General features: G+C 37.4%; 1 protein-coding gene and 1 non-coding gene across 6 annotated transcripts in view; both read right to left on the reverse strand.

The window, feature by feature from the left end:
• The window catches only part of LOC122084721 (folate-biopterin transporter 1, chloroplastic-like), a 12,448-nt gene extending 1,362 nt beyond the window's left edge, over positions 1-11,086 (reverse strand). Inside the window, exons 1-9 of one of the 5 annotated variants that reach the window (XR_006141977.1) lie at positions 10,837-11,085; positions 7,379-7,617; positions 6,937-7,001; positions 6,663-6,825; positions 4,659-4,807; positions 4,319-4,573; positions 4,008-4,176; positions 3,818-3,910; positions 2,092-2,611 (exon numbers count right to left, since the gene is read on the reverse strand). Coding sequence is in view for 4 of the 5 variants with exons in the window: in XM_042653181.1 (XP_042509115.1) it covers positions 2,609-2,611; positions 3,818-3,910; positions 4,008-4,176; positions 4,319-4,573; positions 4,659-4,807; positions 6,663-6,825; positions 6,937-7,001; positions 7,379-7,617; positions 10,837-10,915 (1,215 nt within the window). In the remaining variant the exon portion in view is untranslated. Of the gene's footprint in view, positions 1-10; positions 2,612-3,817; positions 3,911-4,007; positions 4,177-4,318; positions 4,574-4,658; positions 4,808-6,662; positions 6,826-6,936; positions 7,002-7,378; positions 7,618-10,836 lie in introns of those variants that run through there. The other 4 variants (XM_042653181.1, XM_042653165.1, XM_042653171.1 and 1 more) reach the window with 4 other exon arrangements.
• Positions 11,087-18,283: 7,197 nt separating this feature from the next.
• LOC122087238 lies at positions 18,284-18,390 on the reverse strand. The gene has a single exon (XR_006142722.1). It is a non-coding gene; the product is annotated as a small nucleolar RNA R71 (small nucleolar RNA).
• Between the last annotated feature and the right edge of the window lie 3,716 nt (positions 18,391-22,106).

Genomic DNA, 22,106 nt, shown 5'->3' on the forward strand with positions numbered 1-22,106 from the left:
GGGGGGGGTTTTGTGGGGGTGGGGGTGGGGGTGTGGGGTGTGGGGGAGCTTTAAAGAAAGCATATTTAATTGCGTACCTCGAAGCCAATTTTCTTATCTGAACTCTTTTTTTTTTTTTTTAACCACTGTTCCACCAATTGCACCACATGGGACCTATTAAAGTAATAGCTACTGTAGTCCATACGAGACATTTTTGGAATTCTTGTGGTTTTTTTTTTTTTTTGTAAAGGGTATATGAGTGATTACTCATATACTGAAAGATTTATTGTTATAGGTACTTATTGCTATCAAGTAGGGAACTGAACATACCCTAATCAATCAGCTCATCTTCTTCTTCTCTATGCAAGGACTGGTTTTTCTATTTCTGAACTTGTCACAGGACCTACACAAATATACTTGCAGGGAACTTCTTGTCTCTCCTATTTGTGTGAAAACTAATTACAGCTAAACATACGTATCCTTAAACAGCTAAACATAGACATTCTTGACTAAGGCTCTCTTTGGTATAGTTTAAATTTATATTTATCTGACAGATAAACATAAATAGAGGCGTTTGGTATGGTTTATGACCCCTATTTCTCATTAAAATAAATCAATATACCAATAAATTCATAAATAAGCAGAGATGTGTTTATGATTTATTGGGATAAAGCGATTATTATTGCTCTGCGCTAGACCATTAACGAGCCCATGTTTTAATGGCTCAAAACTAGGGTAAAAGGTCAATTGGCATATTTTTTTAAAAATCCCTTCAAATAGAGTCCAATCCTTTGGTGAAAGTGTTAAACCCATTAGGAACATCCAACGTTTTCCAAAAAAAAAAAAAAAAGTTAAAACATCCAATGATTCTGCACCTTCGTCTCTCTCTCTCTCTCTCTGATGTAGATCAAAACTTGAAGAAGAAGAGTAAAACAAGAGTCAGAAACTTAGCTCTCTCTACCAATTGGGTTGGCCTCTCTCCCTATCCCTAGAAATCCTATGGATTGACAAATCTAGATTAGCTGGAATTTGTGTTGGTTTTGGTTAATTCCAAGTTCTAACTAAATATCCTGGTCTACAACTGAGAATGAACAATGTTACATAATATATTCTACATTACGCATACTAAACCTATTCTTTATTATATAATCTATTATATCTAGTAGCAACCAAACGATTATTGTTTATAGTCCATAGTCTGTTATTATAATTGATTATAATAAATAGGTAATAAACATAAACATAAACTATGCCAAAGAGAGCCTAAGTCTGTACGTGTTGAGAATTTGGGCCAAATGTATCCATAGAATCAAAATAGGCATGTGGGGTTTTAAGAAATTTAAAGACCCAAGAAAAAGGAATTGATGTGCACTTGTTTGAAGTTTCCAAACAAAGAAACATAAAAAATACTTCGCATTGTCTATAACAGGCTGCACAGTAGTTGGTTCTCTTTAGTTGTAAACTCTGTAACCATGACAAGATTTTAAGTTTGGTGAGAAATGAAATAAGATTTTAAGAGAGATACTGAAAACAGCTTGAATGCCTAACAGGTTTGATGAGAAAAGATGGGACTGAGTCAGACAGCCTGGAGAACTGGAATCTGGAAGCATCAAACAAAACCAATAGGATGAAATGAGGAACTAGTTCATGATTGATGCCACATCCACATCAAGGCAAGCACGAAATCACTATCTGGGTTTCACCAATATGTATTAATTTAGATTTGTGCAGCACCACCTTCTCTTCTTAGTCTGACTCGGAACAAAAATAAAACAAAACTCCCTAGTTTAAGTAAACAATGCCCAAGAAAGTTTCTAGACTAATAAAAGATCTTTACTAGGGTTGAAGGTGTCGGCTAGCTAGCCGGAAATGACTGTGGCCTGTAGTTGCCATGTCTGAGAATTGAAATTGAATCCCATCTTCAACTTGGGGTACTGGGTTGGGGGTTTAGGGACAGGAAGGGAAATTGTAAGCATTAAAAATATATATATATATATATATATCACTAGGGTCAGAGAAATAAAACTGTAACAAGACTTTTTTGAAGGCAGCTGGCCAAGAAGATGAATATGAATGCATGAACTGGGAAACGGGAAAAGACGGAAAAACAACCTCTGCAGCGAAGATGATCTGTGGTGAAGTGCAGTGAGGGTAGTGCTGTCGACACGTGGCCGACAGAACATCAACGGCTGAGAAACTTCGGTCAAATGCCTCTGAAATCTCGACCCGTTGAAGCAGGATACTCTCTCCAAGCCCACCCGAAAAGCTAGGGTTTGTTGTTTCATTCCCAAATCTCGACCTGTGTCCTCTGTTCGAAGTTACGAACGAGCACCAGCAGGGAATTTCACCGCCCTCTCTCCATCTTCTCCTCTCCTTCCTTCCTAAATCGAGAGGTAATTCCTTCTTGCTTCGTTCTCTCTCCATCTTCTTGTTCCGCGACCAACATTGTAATGGGAATGATCTCCTTGCTATGTGATTTTGTATGATTGTTATTCATCGATCAGAGGAGGTAATGATGCAAATCCATATGGGTTACTATCTCTATCTATAAAGAATGCTTTGCCGTTGAAAGACGTGGAGACTACTGTCATGGACCAAGATCCAAATGGATTAATCTTGTTGGGAGGTACTACTGCACAAGGAAAGGAAAAGGTTACTTCCGGATCAGGGCTAACAAATAAAATACAAACCAGATAAAATCGTATATCGAAACAACTTCTGGCATCACCGGAAGGATCAGAACCACATTCGTGGGCCGAAAATTTTTCTGGATAGGTAGAACTATTGGAAGCAAATGGAAAAGGAACACCGAGAGTGTGTTCTTTACTCTCAGTTTCTCTGTATAAATTGAAATATGGCATTCCTCCTCCTCCCTCTGTGGGTTTCTTTTATTTCTATGAAACTAGAAAAATTGGATACTGATTTGGGAAACAGAGGAATGGATCTCAGAAGATCGATTTTTGGGTTCACCATTTTGGTTGTCTTTGTGGTCTGCCATGTCTCTGCCAATGTGGTATTGAATGTGGTGAACAAGTTTGATAGGCAGCAGCAGGGGTCTCTGAGTGCCATGAAAGAACATGATAGTTGTCGTCACCATCGGATGCCGTATAACATTGATATCCCCTTGAGTTGAAATGGGCTTGCAGATTCTACTGGGTTAGTCTCCAATTCTCTAGTTTCGTCCTCAATTTCATTACTCTGTTGAAGATTTTTTTTTCCTTTCAATGCGTTTGATGTTTTCGAGTGGCTTTGGGAGAGTATCCGACTTCAACGGGTCGGGACTTCAGAGGCATTCGGGTGAAGTTTCTCAGCCGCTGATGGTCTGTTGGCCACGTGTCAGTAGCACAACCTGCACTTCACCGCAGGTCCTCTTCGCTGCAGAGGTTTTCCGGGAAAAGACCACATAGAGTTTAAACCTAAGGTTTGGCTTTTCAAAAGGGCATCAAGGCTTTTCGTAGTTTTTCAAGTGAACAAATGCAGACATGATTGTTAGATGCCCATGGTAACTACCTGTTAAGTTTTTATACAGTTCATGAATCCACTTCAGATTCTGATACCCCATCACCACTTCCTAAGCAGGGGCAGGGTTGAAATACTCAACATCAAAGTCCTGGGCCCAACATCACTACAGTATCTCTGTCAATCAAATGAACCTTCCAAATATTATGGACAAGATTCCAAAAGAAGTTAAATCCATGGTACCATCTCATTTTTGCAACTCCTTCCCTTCCATATCAAATATAATGGAGCAAAAGTCTATAACATAAACCAAAATCACAATTGATAGTTTAAACATTTTGACATGCAAAATGCTTACAATGGAAGGGGAAAAAATTACCTGCGCAAGGACAGTTATTATCAGAGAATCTCCAATCGAAAACCATTCATCACTTACACCAAACTGCCGATTTAGTCCAGTAACAAGAAATATCTGAGAAAGAAACATGTACTAGAATTAAACATTAAACATGATCAGTGATATATAACTCTAAAATGTAGGCAAATCTTACACACATCCCTGCACAAACCTGTGTCATCCCGAGAGCTGAACCTATAATTGTTGTCACCAGAAAAATCTTCCGCAGAGGAACATTCTTCAGAAACCCATTATACAGCCCAACACCTAACAGAGATGCAATTGAAGTAACAAGCTTGACACGACCTAAAAATTCAGGAGTGAAACCAAGTTTGTTTGTCCTGAAAGCCCAAAAGGAACCAAAACAGAATTTGAGGTTAAAAGGAAAAGATAGGGAAAATTGAAATAAGTTGAAGCATCTGTGAAGCAAATCAACCGAAAAATAAGGATAAAATGACCTTAGTTGATTGTCATGGAACATACGTAAAGAAAAACATGGCGGACTCTGAATGTGGTGTTGCTTGCCACACAAAAAGGAATAAGGTGGGCAAAAACACATTTGGCTGCCTTACAGCACCCCATAACTGAATCATATTCTGTATAGAGCTTTCAAGAAAGCTCGTGCCAACAGGAAAAAGACCATATCCTTTCACGGTACCCAATATAGGTTGTTCTTTAACAAGAACAGAAACTGCAGACGTTATCAAGGGAAGCAATGCCGTCACACCAAAAACAAACCTGCAGATTACAAACCCAACAGTAGTTATTGGCTAGGGTTCAATCAGCTCAAGCAATAAAATCTAAGCACATTGAGGAAACATGCCTCACACCATAAGCATTGACCAAGGAGCCACTAAAATAAGCACTCACAATCCCCCCAAATGCTGAAGATCCCCAACATAAAGATTGAAGAGATCCAGATGTGATTTGTGACTCACCGCGGGCCCTTTCGACAACCATGGAATCTACAACCTGCAACATAATTTGGTTTCAGAAGCAACCTTGTGAATATGAGACAATTCCAAGGATAATGTGATGACCAACTACTGAAATTCTTGTTACCACAGCCCATCTTAAATGCAAACAGTAAAAGGTTTCTAGCTTATTCAAATATGCATACTCTTAATTGTCTTGGTAAAACATCTGATGGAACTCCATCAATAGCAAACAATTAAGAGAATATTCGAGCTGAACACTTGAACAAATTGGTAATTTCTACATCTATATAACAAGAGCATAGTAATAAATCTTCGAGATACAGAGACTTGTGACAAAATCCAATGAACTTTCTCCTGTCATAGTACTACACATACTTCAAATGAGTGCTTAAAAAAAGTTGACAAGTTAATATACTTTCCACATCTAATTACATCTACTGCTTTTTACAGTTATAGAAAACAGTCTACTCAAGAAACACGTGCAGAACCATTTTGATAAAGAGGTGTGCTACAGAAGGAGCTAGATGACATAGGCTAGGAAAGGTCAACCTAGGGCAATGAGGCATGCACCGATGAGACCTTTTTGGCAAGACAGCTTCCCAGTCAAGAGTATGTCCGATATGTTTTTCCATTGTGTTGTATTTATTGTGCTATAGTTACATATAAAAATTGTGTGGTACATTATATCATTTTTTACTCTGTAATATGAAAAACCGAAAAAAAAAAAAAAGGGTTTCCTCTTTCACTACAATTTATTTTCTTTTATGTGCATATATATTGCATATATTTGTTACACCACGTCGTACACAAGACACAGCTCTACTGGTTAAGCTAAGAAAGACATTAGCCAACAAACAAACATATGACTGTTATTTATGGATGTAGTTTTTTCATATATAACATACAAATATATCAACAAGAGAGCCTGGAGCACAAGGCCACTGATTGGGCTACTAATTTAGAAAAAGTACATGGGCAATACCAGGGCTACAGGCAACCCCATCATTTAGAGTTTCCTAGGCATATAGATAGCACTGTTTGAGAAATGTGGACATTAAAAACAGTAATCAAGATCAGACAGCCAGAGTTGCACATGAGAGAGGAGTCCAGATAAAACTTGCTCAGTCTGATCATGTTCCTCTAACTTCTGCCAGAACTCACTACAGGGCCCATTTCAAATGTCCAATCAGAGAGCTTTTAATATGCTTTCCTTTACAAAAGATGACGATGAATACAGCAATGACAATGATGGCAATGAAAACGAAGGTGATAAAGATATTTTTATAACTCAACTCATTAAAGCCTTACACTAACTACTTGAAGTCAGCTACATTTATCACAGTCCACCATTTCACTCTACGACACATCTTTTGTAAACTGATGAGCATGCATGTCTTTTCTCACCACTTCAACCAAAGACACTTCAGTCTTCAGCCTTCTCATTGCTCCCAAATTATTCCGTATCACTCCCTTTTCACTGATGCATTTATTGGTTTTCAAGCACATGGCTAAACCATCTCAACAGACTCCCTCTCTGAGTGTCAACTTGGTTCTTATTTCTATGTTCCCTCAAATACATTAGGAAAAAAAAAAATTATCATCACTCAGAAAGGCTGTTTGAGGCATATGAGAATAACCAAGTCACATAGATGGAAAAGAATCTAATTGACATAACAGGTCAGGTATGCATTGAAGACGAGCTAACATGTCCAACCAGGTACATATACTACCGAAAAATGGGATGTTACTCAGAAAAAGATACAGCCAATACTTACAACATCTGAGAATACTACAGAAATATATCCAAGTAGAATACAAAATGTTCCAACCAGGTACATATACTACCGAAAAATGGAATGTTACTCAGAAAAATATAGGCCAATACTTACAACATCTGAGAATGCTACAGAAAGAGATCCAAGTAGAATACAAAATGCAGCGTCATATTTGCTGTCAACAAAGGTGGCCATCAAAGACCATGAGAGTGCCCCAAGAAGCCCCGATAAAACAAGGTAGGACCTTCTTCGGTAACCAAAAAGTGGAAAAGAGTCACTGCAATGAGAAATCACTTGTTATAAGATAACATACAAGAAGGAAATGAATTCTCCTCAATAATAAAAAATAAAAGTAAAAAATTAAAACAAGAGATCATGTGAATACAACCTGATAAACCCATAAAGAGGCTTTATGAGCCAAGGCAATGCAGAGAAACCAGATATCACTGCTGTCTAATTGAAGAGGTAAAATTTGTCAGTCCTGTGACTTTTCTCTTCAAAATACTGGCCTAACTTCAACAAAATAAACTTTATTCCTTTGCTCTAAGCTACTCAGGAGCACATTATAAACACAAAGCATAATTTTATAATTTCTAGGCAACGACAAAAGTAACTGATTAGTAATGTAAGCAACTGAATAGCCAAACCTCCAACAACACCCCCCCCCCACCAAAGCAAAGGAAAAAGAGAAACAAAAAAGGCTTGAAACACTCAATAGTAATAAAACCAAGATATGAAGATAAAGAAAATATGAGGTACAGGTAGACGGCATGGATGCTAATAGTATTTAAAAATTATCCAAAAAATATTTGAAAATTGTATTAAAGTACCTCTGCTGGATCAAGATGAAGGTCATCTTTTAAGTAAAAGTTCACTGCAAGTTTAGAAAGGCCTAAGACTCCTTGGACAAAATATACCATCGCAACTGCTATATTATCTGGGGACAGGTCCACCCCAAAGCATTTTATAGTGCTCATAAAAGATCTGTAATTTCGTGGCGCGGTCCTACTGGATGAGCATCTTTCGCCATCAATTTCAGCTGTCAATTCCCTTTTCCCGGCACCTGAGTCTGGGATAGAAATCTAAATTTAGAGAGAGAGAGAGAAAGAGAGGAAAAGAATTATGTAGACGGATCATCTGTAATTGTAAGAACTCTCAAACACACAACATGGCTCCCATTCCATCGAATTTTCCTATCTCCCCCTTCTCTTGTACCCAGTAGTGAAAATTTCCACTATCCAAAAATTTATCATGGGCAGCATGCATATGAAACAATTACTAGTTTCAAACTAGGTTTCACATCAATTAAATTTTTAAATCCCATTACTAGTTCTTCCACTAGTAAATTTTTCTAATTATTTCACAAACCATTTCTTACTGTAGAAAATCTGTAGTGCAGTTTTCATACCAAAAAATAGAAAGGAAAACCCTTGTAGCATGTTGCTTGCTCTTTGTATCATCTTTCATCGCTGTTCAAAGCTATGCCCGCAAAAATTGACTTGTTTTGTAAACATCCATTTCAACTGGACAATCAAGAACTGCTAGACTGTCTTGATTCTAATTTAACTAATCAGCAATTATATACTGAAGACTGGATAGAATTAGAGTTTAAAGCTATGCCCATAAAAATTTCTTATACAGATCTTAGCTGCATGAAGTATGAGCAATGCAACCCCAGGTCAGGAAGCTCAAGTAAGACTGTAAGAGGGAAGAATCACTAATCCTCCATAAGCTAGGCTGTGGAAGTAAACATGAAGAAACAATTTCTTAGAAGGCAAGTGGGTCTCACATCATGTCTTGGCAACTGCCTTAAGAAACACTCAAGGAAATGACCACCAATTGTAGCCTTACAGCAAAGGTAAAAGCAACAGGTTCTACACCATCAATGGAATCAGAGCCAATGATATATCAATGTTTAAAGATGTGCTCCTCTCATATTAAGTTTTGAGGATTTTTCTGTAGAAACATCAAAGAATAGGCCTCCAAGCATAGCCATAGAAGATAAAAACCCCCAAGTTCCATTTTCTCAAAATGTGAGACAAAAGTGAGACAGAAACCTCCTCACTCACATCTTGAGAGCTGAACACGATAGTAAGTGTGTTAAACTTAAACACAAATTGGGAGGATTATTCCAAAGATTAATACTGGATTTTTTTTTTTTTTTTTTTTTTTTTTTTTTTTTTTTTAATCCCTCAGTCTACAAGTTGTGATTCATTGTTTATGTTTTCTATAGAGAGAACACCTATTAATTTTCCAGTGAATTACCAACAAAAACAATTTTCTATCCAAGAAATGTAAATAAAGAATGACTGGATCTCATCAAAGAATTCTTTCCTCTACCCAACCAAGCTTCTGCAATTTCTGAACCATTTAGTTCATTAAATTTACCTTTGATACAGATTATAGACCAATCAACTACTCAATTTTTCAAATATGTTACAAGGACAACACCATCAAAATCCCACAAAAAAAATTTAAGTGTCAAACCCTCAAAGCGAAAGAAATAGATGAGGGACTCAAAAAGCATTTTATTTCTAAATATTTCAAATTTAGTCTCACACGTGGTTTAAAGTATCTCCGATACGATACGATAACCTCCGATACGTATCTTAAATTTAGCTGACCGATACGGCAACCGATATTACTACTTTAATCCTTGATCTTTAGCATATCTCCGATATGTATCTTAAATTTGGGGCGACCGATACCAATACTTTAATCCTTGGGACTCTCACATCATATAATGATATAAATAATTCTTTTAAGTGCTACAAACAGATCAAACCATTTTTATATATGTATGTGTATGACTAAATTATCGCCTTATCTTTACTTATTACATTTTTTTAGGGGTGCCCAGAAATTATTTTTATACCATGTAAGAAATAAATTTATTTATATGTACATGTAGATGTGTCTCAAGTTATTTATTCAATTACCACCTAGTGTGGTTAGCATTAACTACCTACCTAATCTAACTATATAGTTCTATATATGTATTTTTAAAGAAGGTCAAATCCAACCAGAAACTCCTCCAGGGCAAAAAATTCATATTTGTGTACAGAAATGGGTTGAGTTATATGCGCATGCTAACGTAGAAGTAGAAGTCGCAGAAAATCAGTAGCATTACTAGGCATGTTAGCATTGCTTCAAGGCCAAAATCTGTGTCCACGTGACAGGCATTCTTCATTTTTTCTCGTTCTGGTTTAAGGTAAAAGGTTACATGCACAGTCATGCATGTGCACAGCCTGCATTAAATAGAGCGAGAATGCGCATCTGAAATAAACAAAATGCCCCTGCCCCCTTATAAAATGGGGTCGATGGTAGGAATCTCCCATCCATAAATCCCTTCCCTTTCTTTTAATGAGCAAGCATTTCCTGCCTGGCCAACCGCAGGGGGGGGAGGGGGTGGATGATGATGCCACAACCAATTGTCAAAGCTGTCTTGAGGAAAACTTCATTTTAGGGGGAGATTTCTCAATCTGTTAATCACCAGTTTAGGTGTCACAGAGTCACGCACCAATACAGTTCTTCAATTATTAGATCAAACTGATCCTCAGGTAGTTTAATTTCTTCCAATAATCGCAATTTCTATTTTTCTGACACAAAAACAGATTGTAAGCTTTCCAACTCTCCAGTACTCCCAGGACTTCTGCATGCTCCATTATTTATTTCGGATTGAAGGCATAAGCATTGCCATTTGACATTTTCAACAAATGTTGGAGTTTCTAAAATTCAATTCCATTAAAAAAAAAAAAAATGCAACATTATCTGTCTTCAAGGGAACCCCCTCAAGTGCATCAGATTAAAAAATTTAAACGTGTCAGTCTTATCTCTCCTCCATTATTTTGGGTAAATTATCCCTCCAATCTGGATTTTCTTTCCGGGTTCTCAAGCAAAGAATAACCCATGCCCGATATTTCAAAACCCAGACAAACAATAGGATCGGTCCAGGAGCCCAGACTTCAGATTGCACATAATTATACTACCTCTGCTATAAAACTCACACCTTCCGCGGTATGTATTCAGTTCAGTCAACTTTATCGAATTGGCATTTAGGTGACTATCAAGCACGGCCATGGTTCCTTTTTAATAAATTTTTTGATACCAAAATGGAAAGCAAATCAATCACGTATATACAGTAGATATACAAGCTAAATTCAGTGAATATACCAAAATTCAAGATATTCATTAGACGAAACGAGAACCGTACAAAATATTTGCTGTGTAGGAAATTGGAATCCCCGATAATCAATCAGCCAAAGCTAAAATGGAAAGCAAAACTCACAAGCTCTGGGATTCGAATAAGTTTCCTCTTCTCTATCTCGTCGGAGGGATGCCGACGGTATCGAAACGCTGACAGACATGTCTTATCGATCGATTGGAGGTCGAATTTTCCGGCGATTTTTTTCTTGAGAATCCAGCGACACGAATGTGTTCGTCCGGTGTGCCCTTGAGATCCAAGACTGGTCGAGGGTGCGAGAGAATAAAAAAGATTAGTAGGGGTTTGGGGAAGCTGTAAAAGCCATGTGCACTTGACAGTTGACGGGTAAGCGAGCCGTACAGTTTTCATTTCTAGGGCACCGGTGACCAGACACAGCTTTCGTGGACGGTCCAGCCCAAAACCAGGCCCAATAAGTTTTGATTTTGGGTTGTCCCTTCCCAATTTTGATCCAACAACGTTTTGTTTCTGCGTTTTCTTGTTCCCAAAAACAGAGAAACAGCGTTTGATTAAGCCCGTTTGATAACGTTTCAAGAAACGCGTTTCCAGAAATGACAGAAATGGAACAAAAAATGTTTGATAAAACTGTTTCGTTTCACTTGTTTTCAGAAATAAAAATTGAAATTTCTACCTATTTATGGTTCAAGAAATGACCCAGGCGAAACAAGTTCTAAAAATAGAACTTGTTTCTCCATTTCTGGAAATGACTCATGACCATTCTTTCACTGATTACTATTGACTTCCAGAAACATGACTTATCATACACCTTCAATTCCATTTCTGTTTCTAGAAATAAAAATTTATGTTTCTGCCGTTTCTTTAAACAGAAAAGGCAGAAACGTTATCAAACGGGTCCAAAGTTGTTCTGTTTCACCCGTTTCTAGAAACATAAATCAAAATTTATGCCTATTTACAATTCTAGAAACGACTTTGACGAAACAATTCATACTTGTTTTGTCGTTTATAGAAACGAATTTGAGAGAAAAAAAAAATTGTTGTGCCCGATAAATCTCTCAACTATTTAAACCTAAAGAGGCAACCGAACCCTCTTTCCCTTTTGGGCATCTGATGATACTATTGTGCTTTTTCAGTGGCATTATGTCTGCAAAGAACGTTTTGAGAAACAAGTTTATCAAACACCAAAAAATCCATTTTTGTTTCAAAAAATGTGAAAATTCATTTCTGCTACTTCTAGACACAAAAACATTATCAAACGGTGCCTAGGTGTATCGTAAGCCCATGCCCAATAGATTTATATTGGTTAAAATTACGTGATTAATCACTTTTAAGTTTCCCTTTACCAAATTACCCACCCTATGTTTATGTTAACAAAACTACTCAAATTAAGTTTGAGTCTTACATAAATACCCAAAACAATGCCACACCTTCACCCACACTTCCTTTTTTTCATTTTTGCCCTTCTTTCTTTCTTTCTTTCTTTCTTTTTTTTTTTTTCTTTTTTTTTTTTTTTTTTTTGCCCCTCCTTCACTACATCCATCTTAGCGTCTTCCTCTTCATGAAGAAATAAGGAAAACCACCATGGCCAGCAACGTCGCACCACTTCAATGGTGGCTCTCCCACTTCTCTTCTTCCTCCTCTCCACTTCTCTGTTGCTTAACATCAACTTTTTCCTTGGTCTTCTTGTCGAAAACAATGGTGGCTTTGAAACAATCATGAACAAAGCTATCGGAGAACTCCTATATGCTGCAATTGCATCAACAATTGTTGAGTAAAACGCCATTTTCGTCCCTTGCAGAGAAAAGGGTCACAATAGATGGAGGAGAATCCTCTAATTCTATTTGCATCTACTGCTCTTCTCTCTCAAGCAATCTTATCTTTCAATTCAGAAGAAAAAAAAAAAAAAAAAAGGAAAATAAAATCCCCTAAAGAAGAAAAATTACAAAGACCCAAAAGGGGAGAAAAGAATTGAAGATGTGTTCTTTGGAGGATAAGCTCTTTCCATCGACTCCTGGTAAGTCTTGGTATGGTGAAGAATGAGAGAACCCAATCAATCGCCAGTTCCAACGATGTTTCGCTTCAATAAGTGTTATGTTTCTCTTGGCTCTCTTCTTAATCTCTCTTAATGCTTCTTATCTCAGTTTCCAAAGCTTCGTCGAGTCAGGTAGTCGTTATTTTGCTGCTTCTTGGGGTGGGATCTAATGGAAAAAACAGGTGAGATGATACGTGCCCCTACTTCCCTATCTTGGAAGAGTGATTTTTTTATTGAAAATATGTGTAGTTTTTAGGGTTAGGCTTGATTAGGAGGTAGCCAGGTCCTCAGTCTCCGAAGAGAATAATTTAGGCTTAAAGATACTCCCTTACTTTCATTCTCCTGTTAAATAAGTACATAAGGAATTGGTTATAGTAACCCACATTCCCATGCCTTTACAACTGTATCCCACATAAAATAATAACCACCCTAACTCCTTACATAAAATAACCACTATTCACACATGTGATCATAACCGATCCTACATATGATAATAACATCCCTTATAACTACTTCCCATATGTGATAATAATTAACTCACAGTAACTCTACCCCATATTAACTCTCACATGCGATCATAACTAATTCCCTACTAATTACATGCAATGACCACCCCACTTACATATTGTAACCACCCAAATATGGCACGTAACAAATCCTTCCCTCTTGTATCTGGCTTGTCCTCAAGCCTAAAAAGAAGGAAATTGTTGACAAAGCTCCTTGTGATCCTCTCATGTGGCATCTGCTAGGGAGAGTCCTTACCAATGCACTAACACTTGTTCCACTCCCTTTGGAACTCTTGTGTCTAAACTGGCCTGTGGATGAACACGCATTTCATCAGCTTCTCCTACAATATTGGGAAGTTTCCCTTAAACTGGAATTCGTTGCCCAATAGTTTTCTTCAATAGGGAAACGTGAAAAACTGGATGTATACGTGTGTCACTTGGTAGTTGCAGCTTGTAAGCAACCTTCCCAATTCGATGACTGATTTGGAATGGACCATAATACCTTGGTGCCAACTTTTGATTCTTCCTCAACTGCATTGAATGTTGCCTGTAGGGTTGTAATTTGAGATAGACCCAATCACCTACTAGGAATTCCCGCTCCTTATGCTTTCGATTATAGACCTGCTTTATGCGATTCTGGGTCTCAAAAAGTACAGCCCTCAATTCTTTGAGCTTTTGATCCCTTGCTTGTAACTGAATGCCAACGGTCTCCACCTTGGCAGTTCCTGGAACATAGGTGAGTAAGGTAGGTGGTGGCCACCCATACACAACCTCAAACGGGGTTGTCTTAATGGAAGAATGCCAACTTGTGTTTTAATAGTATTTTGCCTAGGGTATCCAATTACTCCATTCCTTAGGGTTGTCACTCGAGAAGCAGCGTAGATACATCTCCAAGGTTCAATTCACCACTTCAGTCTGCCCATTTGTTTGCGGATGATAGGCTGAACTCATGTTAAATCTGGTTCCGTTAAGATGGAATAACTCCTCCCTAAATTTACTTGTGAACGTAGGATCACGATCACAGACTATGGTGCGTGGCATCCCATAGAGTTTAAAAACTTGTTCAAAAAATAATTTGGCAATTCCCACAGTTGTGAACGGATGAGATAAAGGGAAAAAGCGAGCGTACTTAGGCAAGCGATCGCCCCTTAGAGTTAGGTAGCCCTTTGATGAAATCCATTGAGATATCTTCCCAAATTTGTTTAGGAACGGGAAGTGGTTAAAGTAACCCTACAGGAGCGGTATGTTCATACTTATGCCTCTAACTATCACAATTGGAGATAAACTCCAAGATTGTTTCCCTCATATTCGGCCAATAGAAAGTGGTCTTGAGACGTTGAAACGTTTTGTGGAATCCTTCGTGCAAACTCTTATGGAATTGGCCGAGAATATCAGAGATAAGGGGGGAATCTTTAGTGAGAAAAATTTGAGATTTATAAAAGATTTTCCCTTCTTTTTCTCCCCAAGGTCCAATGGCCTCCACCTCTTGAATTCATTTCAAGAGTTCCTTGCAAGTAGGATTCTCCACGTTTTCCTCCTTAACTGTTGCCACCCAATTGGAAAGTGGGTGAGAGAGTGCGGCTAGATGAGGTGGCGAATCTCCTTCTTCTGCTCTTATTGTCTCTCTCCGAGATAATGCATCTACAATAATATTTTTTCCCTTCTTGTACTCAATAAGGAAATCATAACTCATCAATTTATATAGCCAACGTTGTTGGGAGGGAGTGGTTATTTTTTTATTCCACAAGTATTTTAAACTTTTTTTATCCGTGTGAACCACAAATTGCCATCCTATTAAATAGGAATGCCACTTTTGAACAACCATAACAATGGCTAGAATCTCTTTCTCATATGTGGACAGTAACAAGTTGTTACCTTGCAAAGCTCTACTGAAGTATGCGATTGGCCAATCCTGTAACAATACTGCACCAACTCCCATACCACTTGCATCACATTTCACAATAAACGCATTATTGAAATTAGGTAGAGCAAGAATAGGAGCTTGAGTCATAGTTGTCTTCAGTTTCTCAAATGTCACATTAGCATCTACGTTCCAATTAAATTGGTTCTTTTTCAGCATTTCTGTGAGCGGGTAGGCTATTTCACCATAATTTTGAATGAATTTACGGTAATACCTCATTAAACCCAAGCCCTCTCATTGCCCTCACAATTTTGGGTTTTGGCCACGTCAGCATTGCAGTTATTTTATCTGGATCAACTGCTACTCCTTCTCCTGAGATGATGTGCCTCAAATAGTGGACCTTCCTTTGGCCGAACTCACACTTTCCTTTCTTAACAAATAATTGGTTAGAGTGTAATATCTTCAAGGTGAGCTCTATGTGCAATAGATGGTCTTCCCAATTCCTACTGTAAATAAGAATATCATAAAAAAAGACCAGTATGAACTTACGGAGATGCTCGTGAAACACCTGATTCATCAAGGACTTGAATGTTGATGGAGCATTGGTATTCGGCCTTACCAAAAACTCATAATGTCCATGGTGAGTACAAAAAGTTGTCTTCTCTATATCATCCTTCACTACTCGAACTTGATGATAACCCGATCGTAGATCCAATTTGGTGAAGAACTGGGACCAATGAAGCTCATCAAGTAATTCATCAATTAATGGTATAGGAAACTTGTGTGATGAGCACAATAATGTATGAAATCTTAGGGATATAAGTGTACATTTTGCCTCACTTTGGATAGTACTACTTTTATTTTTCTTGTTTTTTTTAGTTTCCAAGTCTACAAGAGAAAGTGTTTAAAGTGAATCAAGAACCAGTCCAAAGGTGTGACCCACTCATTGGTACCACATCCTCTCTCCTACAAAATCCTGAAGATTATTTTCTCTCCTTGCCACCTCACAAGATTTTGAAGATGTTATGCAGAGATTCCTTTCTGATTTAATCAAGATTACAAGATATTGGTGAATATTGTAAGAAAAGAATAGAATTTGTTAATTATGGAAATAGATTCTCTCTTTCCTCACACAATATCTCAGAAAATGAGGATTTTTACTAAGATTTAATTTAATTTAATTTTCTTTCTTTTCTTAAAGAAGACTTGTAGAAGGAAGGAGGCAAGAAAAAAACCCTATAAAAGCCCCTTCCTCCCCCCTCCTAGTTTATTTTATTCCCCTTAGTTTATTTTCTAGTTTATGCTTAGTTTTCTTCTCTCTCTCCCTCTCTCACTCTTTAGTTTTAGTTCTTCTCTATTTTTGCTTTAATCACTTTTGTAATAATTTTTTATGTCAATTAATACAAACACTCTTTTATTCTTATTCAGTCTTTTATGTTTGTGATTTATGCAATTGATTTTTAAAGTTATAGTTCTAGGCTTAGATCTAGGTGACAAGGTCACGAGCCGTAGAGCATCTTTTTTTTTTCAAGTTCAGTTTTTTTTTTCAAGATTTGTTTTCTCTAGTACTAGAAATTTCAAATTTGGTTTATTCCAAATCTGGTTTTTAGTACTGGTAGTATCTCAAATCACTCAAGATTTCAAGTTTAAGCATGGATTCAAGTAAGTAGGCTCCTTCAGTAGTCTTCTCTCCCCCCTCTCATTCCCTCTTCTGACTACCCTTTCTTTCTTAATTTAGAATTTTAATTTTAGTCGTTACATTATTGCTATCCCTTTCCCCCAAGGTTCATGGCTAGTGTATGTGTTGGCTTTGCCCCTCTTAGCCATAGAACCATCAATTTATTGCTTTTGTTTTAATTGTCTCCCTTTCCCTAAAGCCAAGTAAAGTAACCCTTGTAAGAGTGACTCTCTGGTCAAGTAGGGAAGCTCATATTATGATGCATCCCTCGGGCTAAGTAGAGAAACCTACTTGTGAGTCTCTCTCTAGCTTTCTCCCTTCTTTTACTTTATTTTTATTTTAGCATTTTTTCCCTTTATTATTTTTTTTTAAAATTGCGTGGGTTGTTTATTTTCAGTTATTTATTTATTTAATTTTAATTGTGTGGCTTGCGTCTTTAAATTCATAGATGAATGGTTAGGACATTATTTTAGATACATATAATTATGACGATAATTAGAATTAGATCACAACCATTAATTGGTTCACTTTCGTATTATTAAAATAAGTAAAAAAATAAAGTGGCTGCTCTCTTTGTGTTCGACCCATAGCTACACTGATCCGTACGCTTGCGGTTACATTCTAAATCCCAATAAGTTTTTGGCGCCATTGCTGGCGAGATAGTTCCATGTTAATTTTCGCTTTCTTTTGGTAAATCGGAGTGCTTTGTTTGCTTTGTTTTGTTTTTTCTTTTCTTTTATTGAATTCCTGAGAAGAACAACTTGCAATAATAGTTGTATCGGTAGAGGTCGTCATGCCTCACAGTATGATAAAGATAGGTTTTGCCATGTAGTAGTACCTTAAGAATTGACTTAAGCAACCCCGGATCCTTGCCGGTAAGCTCCCAAAAAGCTAAAAAAAAGATTTAAAAAATAAAAAAATCCTAAAAAAAAAGTTTTGCTATCTATTCTTTTGTGCTTATTTTACTCTAGTTGTGGGTAGTTTTCTATTACATGAGTGTTAGGTGGATACGTAATACTAAGAATCGGTTAGAAAGAATAGATTCAACAAGTAGTAATCCTATATATTTACTCTCTTTAAAACCTTTCAATATGGGAGACCAACATCAAAACCCTTCACCTAAATCTCTAAAAGATAGGTTTTACCCTACTAGAACAGCCCAACCTTCCTGCATAGTTCTACCACAAGCCCAGGGTAATAATTTTGAACTCAAATCTCAATACATCACTATGTTGCCCCACTTTCATGGGTTGACCTCTAAGGATGCATACCTATTTCTAAGGGAATTTGAAGAGGTATGTGTTCTAATTAAGATCCAACAGCTTTCTGATGATGTTGTTAAGCTTAGGTTTATTACTTTTGTATTGAAAGACCAAGCTAAGAAGTGGTTGTATGGGTTACCCACAAATTCCATAACCTCATGGGAACAGTTCACAGTTGTCTTCCTTAAGAAGTTTTTCCCAACTCACAAGACCAATAAGCTTAGAAGTGATATCCTTCAGTTTAGGCAAAAGCCTAATGAGTCATTTTCCAAACTTATGGAGAGATTCAAGGATCTACTCCAAGAATGCCCTCACCATGGCCTAGACCTATGACATTTATGTCAAATAATTTATGAGGGTATTGATTACCCAACTAAACAAATAATAGAGTTTATGTGCCCTGAGGGAGTTACATCCTTTACAGATGAAGGAAAGGCATGGGAATTCTTACTTGACTTAGCTGACAAAACCTGTGAGTGGGAATCAACCCAAGAGAATGAAAGAACCATAGGAGGAAAATGATATTTTGTGGATGAAATAGTAGCCAAGGAAGCCCATTTGGATAGCCTAATGAAGAGAATTGAGGCTATTGTTCCTAGAGAGCCATCATCAGTCAATTTGGTTAAAATTTGTGCTTGGTGCCAATCCCTTAGACATCTCCTAGAAGAATGCCCTAACACCTCTGGGGGCACTTCTAATGATAGTGTTAATGCATTATACCAGAATAATCCATATAGTAATACCTACAATCCAGGATGGAGAAATCACCCAAATTTCTCTTGGAATCAAGGCAACCAAGCAGGGCCTTCTAATTTCCATAATCAAGGTCCACCTGGACTCCAAAGGCCTCCCTTTGCACAACAATCTTTTTCCTAAAATACTTTTCCTAGGTCAAATGTAGGACCTTAGGCCAGTTTTCCTATAGCCCCTCTCCTATCATCTTATCAGCAACCCCTGGGTTTACCAACACTAGAGAGGCAAGTAGAATAAGTGACTTGAAAAAAAATATGACCCTCCTCAGGACAAGCCATCAAAATCTTACCAAAGAACTTACTCAAGTTGTCTCAATTATGCGTGAGAGGGAGAAAGGAACTTTACCCAGTCAACCAGAGCCTAACCCTTAGCATCATCAGCTTGTTAGTTCACAAACATCAGCTAATGCACTACTAAATATAGTACAAGGTCAGACCCAACAAGGGCCCTCTAACCAATGTAATGTTGTTTATGCCCTTAGGAGTGGTAGAGAGTACCAATAGAGCATTCCTAAATCTTCCTCATCTATTACTTATGTTAACTCTCCTTCAGTTGAGGACACAAGTGTGCCTCTTGTTTCAGGTTCGTCTGATGAACCTAAAGATTTTTCTGAAACTAAAGATGATTTGGTTGAGAAAACCAAAAATGATTCTTTTGAACAAGGGCGAATCCCTAGCAGTCCTTATGTTCATCCTGTCTCATTTCCTAATCGCTTGGTAAACAAAAGGAATACTGCTTCCATGGACAAAATTTTAGAAGTCTTCAAAAAGGTAGAAGTGAGCATCCCCCTTTTGGATGTCATATCCCAGATCTCTGCCTATGCAGAGGTACTGAAAGATTTGTGTACTCACAAATGTATCACTAGTGTGCCCAAAAAGGCGTTCTTGGCAAGTAACATTAGTTCCATAATTACTCAGTCTATAGCAGCCAAGTATAAGGATCCAGGGAGCCCTACCATATCTTGTGTCATAGGCAACACCTACATTGAGCATGCCTTACTTGACCTTGGCGCAAGTGTGAATCTTTTACCTTACCATGTGTACAAGCAACTTAGATTGGGAGAATTGAAAGTCACTAGAACTACTCTTCAATTGGCAGATAGGTCTGTTAAAATTTTCTAAAGGGATGGTTGAGGATGTCTTACTAAAAGTGGAGGAATTTGTTTTCCTTGTTGATTTCATTGTGTTAGATACCAAGCCCTTCTCAACCAATGATGAAATCCCAATAATTCTAGGAAGACCATTCTTGGCTACCAGTAATGCATTAATCAATTGTCGTAATGGTTTCCTAAGGTTATCTTTTGGTAACCAAACTGTTGAGTTTAACATGTTTAGGATAGGCAAGCAACCACATATGGAAGAAGAGATCAACATACTTGAGGATTTTCTGGATTTTTCTGATGATTTAGTTATCATCTTTGATATTGATTTTGATTCAGAATTCTAAGAGTGTATAGATGAGTTGGATGATGATAGTGAAAAATTCTTTTTTAAAGTCTTAAGTCTTCACACACCTGTGGAGCCCTTAGGACTCTTTTTCCAATTTCATTCCCAAACCTTTCATAGTTGAGCCCCCTAAGCTAGATCTTAAGGAGTTGCCATCTAATTTGAGGTATGCTTTCCTAGGGCCTGACCAGACTCTTCCTATAATAATTTCTTCAAATTTGACTTCTAACTAGGAAGAGGAGTTACTTAAAGTGTTAAAAGATAATAAGGAAGCCCTAGGTTGGACCATGACTGATATCAAGGGTATAAGCCCTTCTATTGTGCAACATCATATACATCTTATGGATGATTCCAAACCATCCACGGAACCCTAAAGAAGAGCTAACACAGTGATGATGGAAGCTATTAAGAAAGAGATCCTAAAGTACTTGGATCATGGAATAATTTATCCTATTTCTGGCAACCAATGGGTAAGCCCAGTTCACGTAATGCCTAAGAAGTTTGGTGTGACTGTAGTTCCCAATGCCAATAATGAACTAATTCCAACATGTGTCCAATCTGAGTGGAGAGTGTGCATAGACTACAGGAAACTTAATGTGGCAACCTGGAAGGACCACTTCCTATTGCCATTCATTGACCAGATGTTAGAGAGGTTAGCTGGACATGAATACTATTGTTTTCTTAATGGATATTTCAGCTATAACCAGATCCCAATTGCTTTAGAGGACCAACATAAGACCACTTTTACATGCCCATATAGAACATTTGCTTACAGGCGTATGCCCTTTGGGCTTTGCAATGCCCATACTACGTTCCAACGATGCATGATGAGCATATTTTCTGATATGGTCGAAAAATTCTTTGAAGTATTTATGGATGACTTTTCAATTCATGGGAATTCCTATTCTGAATTTCTTTATCATCTTTCTCTAGTTTTGAAAAGGTGCATATCTAAGAATTTGATTTTGAATTGGGAGAAATGTCATTTCATGGTTAAATCTGGTATTGTTTTAGGCCATGTAATATCCAAGGAGGGAATTAAGGTAGATAGAGCCAAAGTGGATTTAATTGATAATTTACCACCTCCTCAATTTGTTAAGGACGTCCGATCTTTTCTAGGGCACGCGAGCTTCTACAGAAGGTTTGTTAAGAACTTTAGTCAGTTGGCCCAACCTCTCATTTCATTATTTGCCAAATATCAAACTTTTGAATTTTTTAAAGAGTGCCTAGAATCCTTCAAACAACTTAAGAAGGAGTTGACCAATGCACCTATTGTTCAACTACATGTTTGAACTGAACCTTTTGAACTGATGTGTGATGCTTTAAATTTTTTCATAAGAGCGATTTTGAGTCAAATGATTAATAAGTTACCCACTGTCATTTATTATGCTAGTAGGACCTTAAATGATGCACAACTCAATTATACAACCACTGAAAAAGAATTTTTAGCAGTTGTGTTTGCATTAGAAAAGTTTCGATCTTACTTAGTTGGTTCATATGTGGTGGTGTATACTGATCATTCTGCTCTCAGATACTTAGTTCAGAAGAAGGATGCCAAAGCCCGTCTCATTAGGTGGGTTTTACTTTTGCAAGAGTTTGAATTAGAAATTAGGGATAAAAAATGAGTTGAAAACCTAGTTGCAGACTATTTATCCTGGCTTCCCAATTCCTTGAATATCAATTCTCCAGTCAACGAGAACTTTTCAGATGAACAGTTATTTGTAGTGTCCAGTGAACCATGGTTTGCTGACATTGTCAACTTCTTAGTTTCAAGTGTGACTCCGGATCACTGGTCCACCCAAGATAAGTATAGGTTTCATTCTCAAATTAAGCATTTTTTC

Source organism: Macadamia integrifolia, chromosome 1, assembly GCF_013358625.1.
Source record: "Macadamia integrifolia cultivar HAES 741 chromosome 1, SCU_Mint_v3, whole genome shotgun sequence".
Classification (NCBI taxonomy): Eukaryota; Viridiplantae; Streptophyta; class Magnoliopsida; order Proteales; family Proteaceae; genus Macadamia; species Macadamia integrifolia.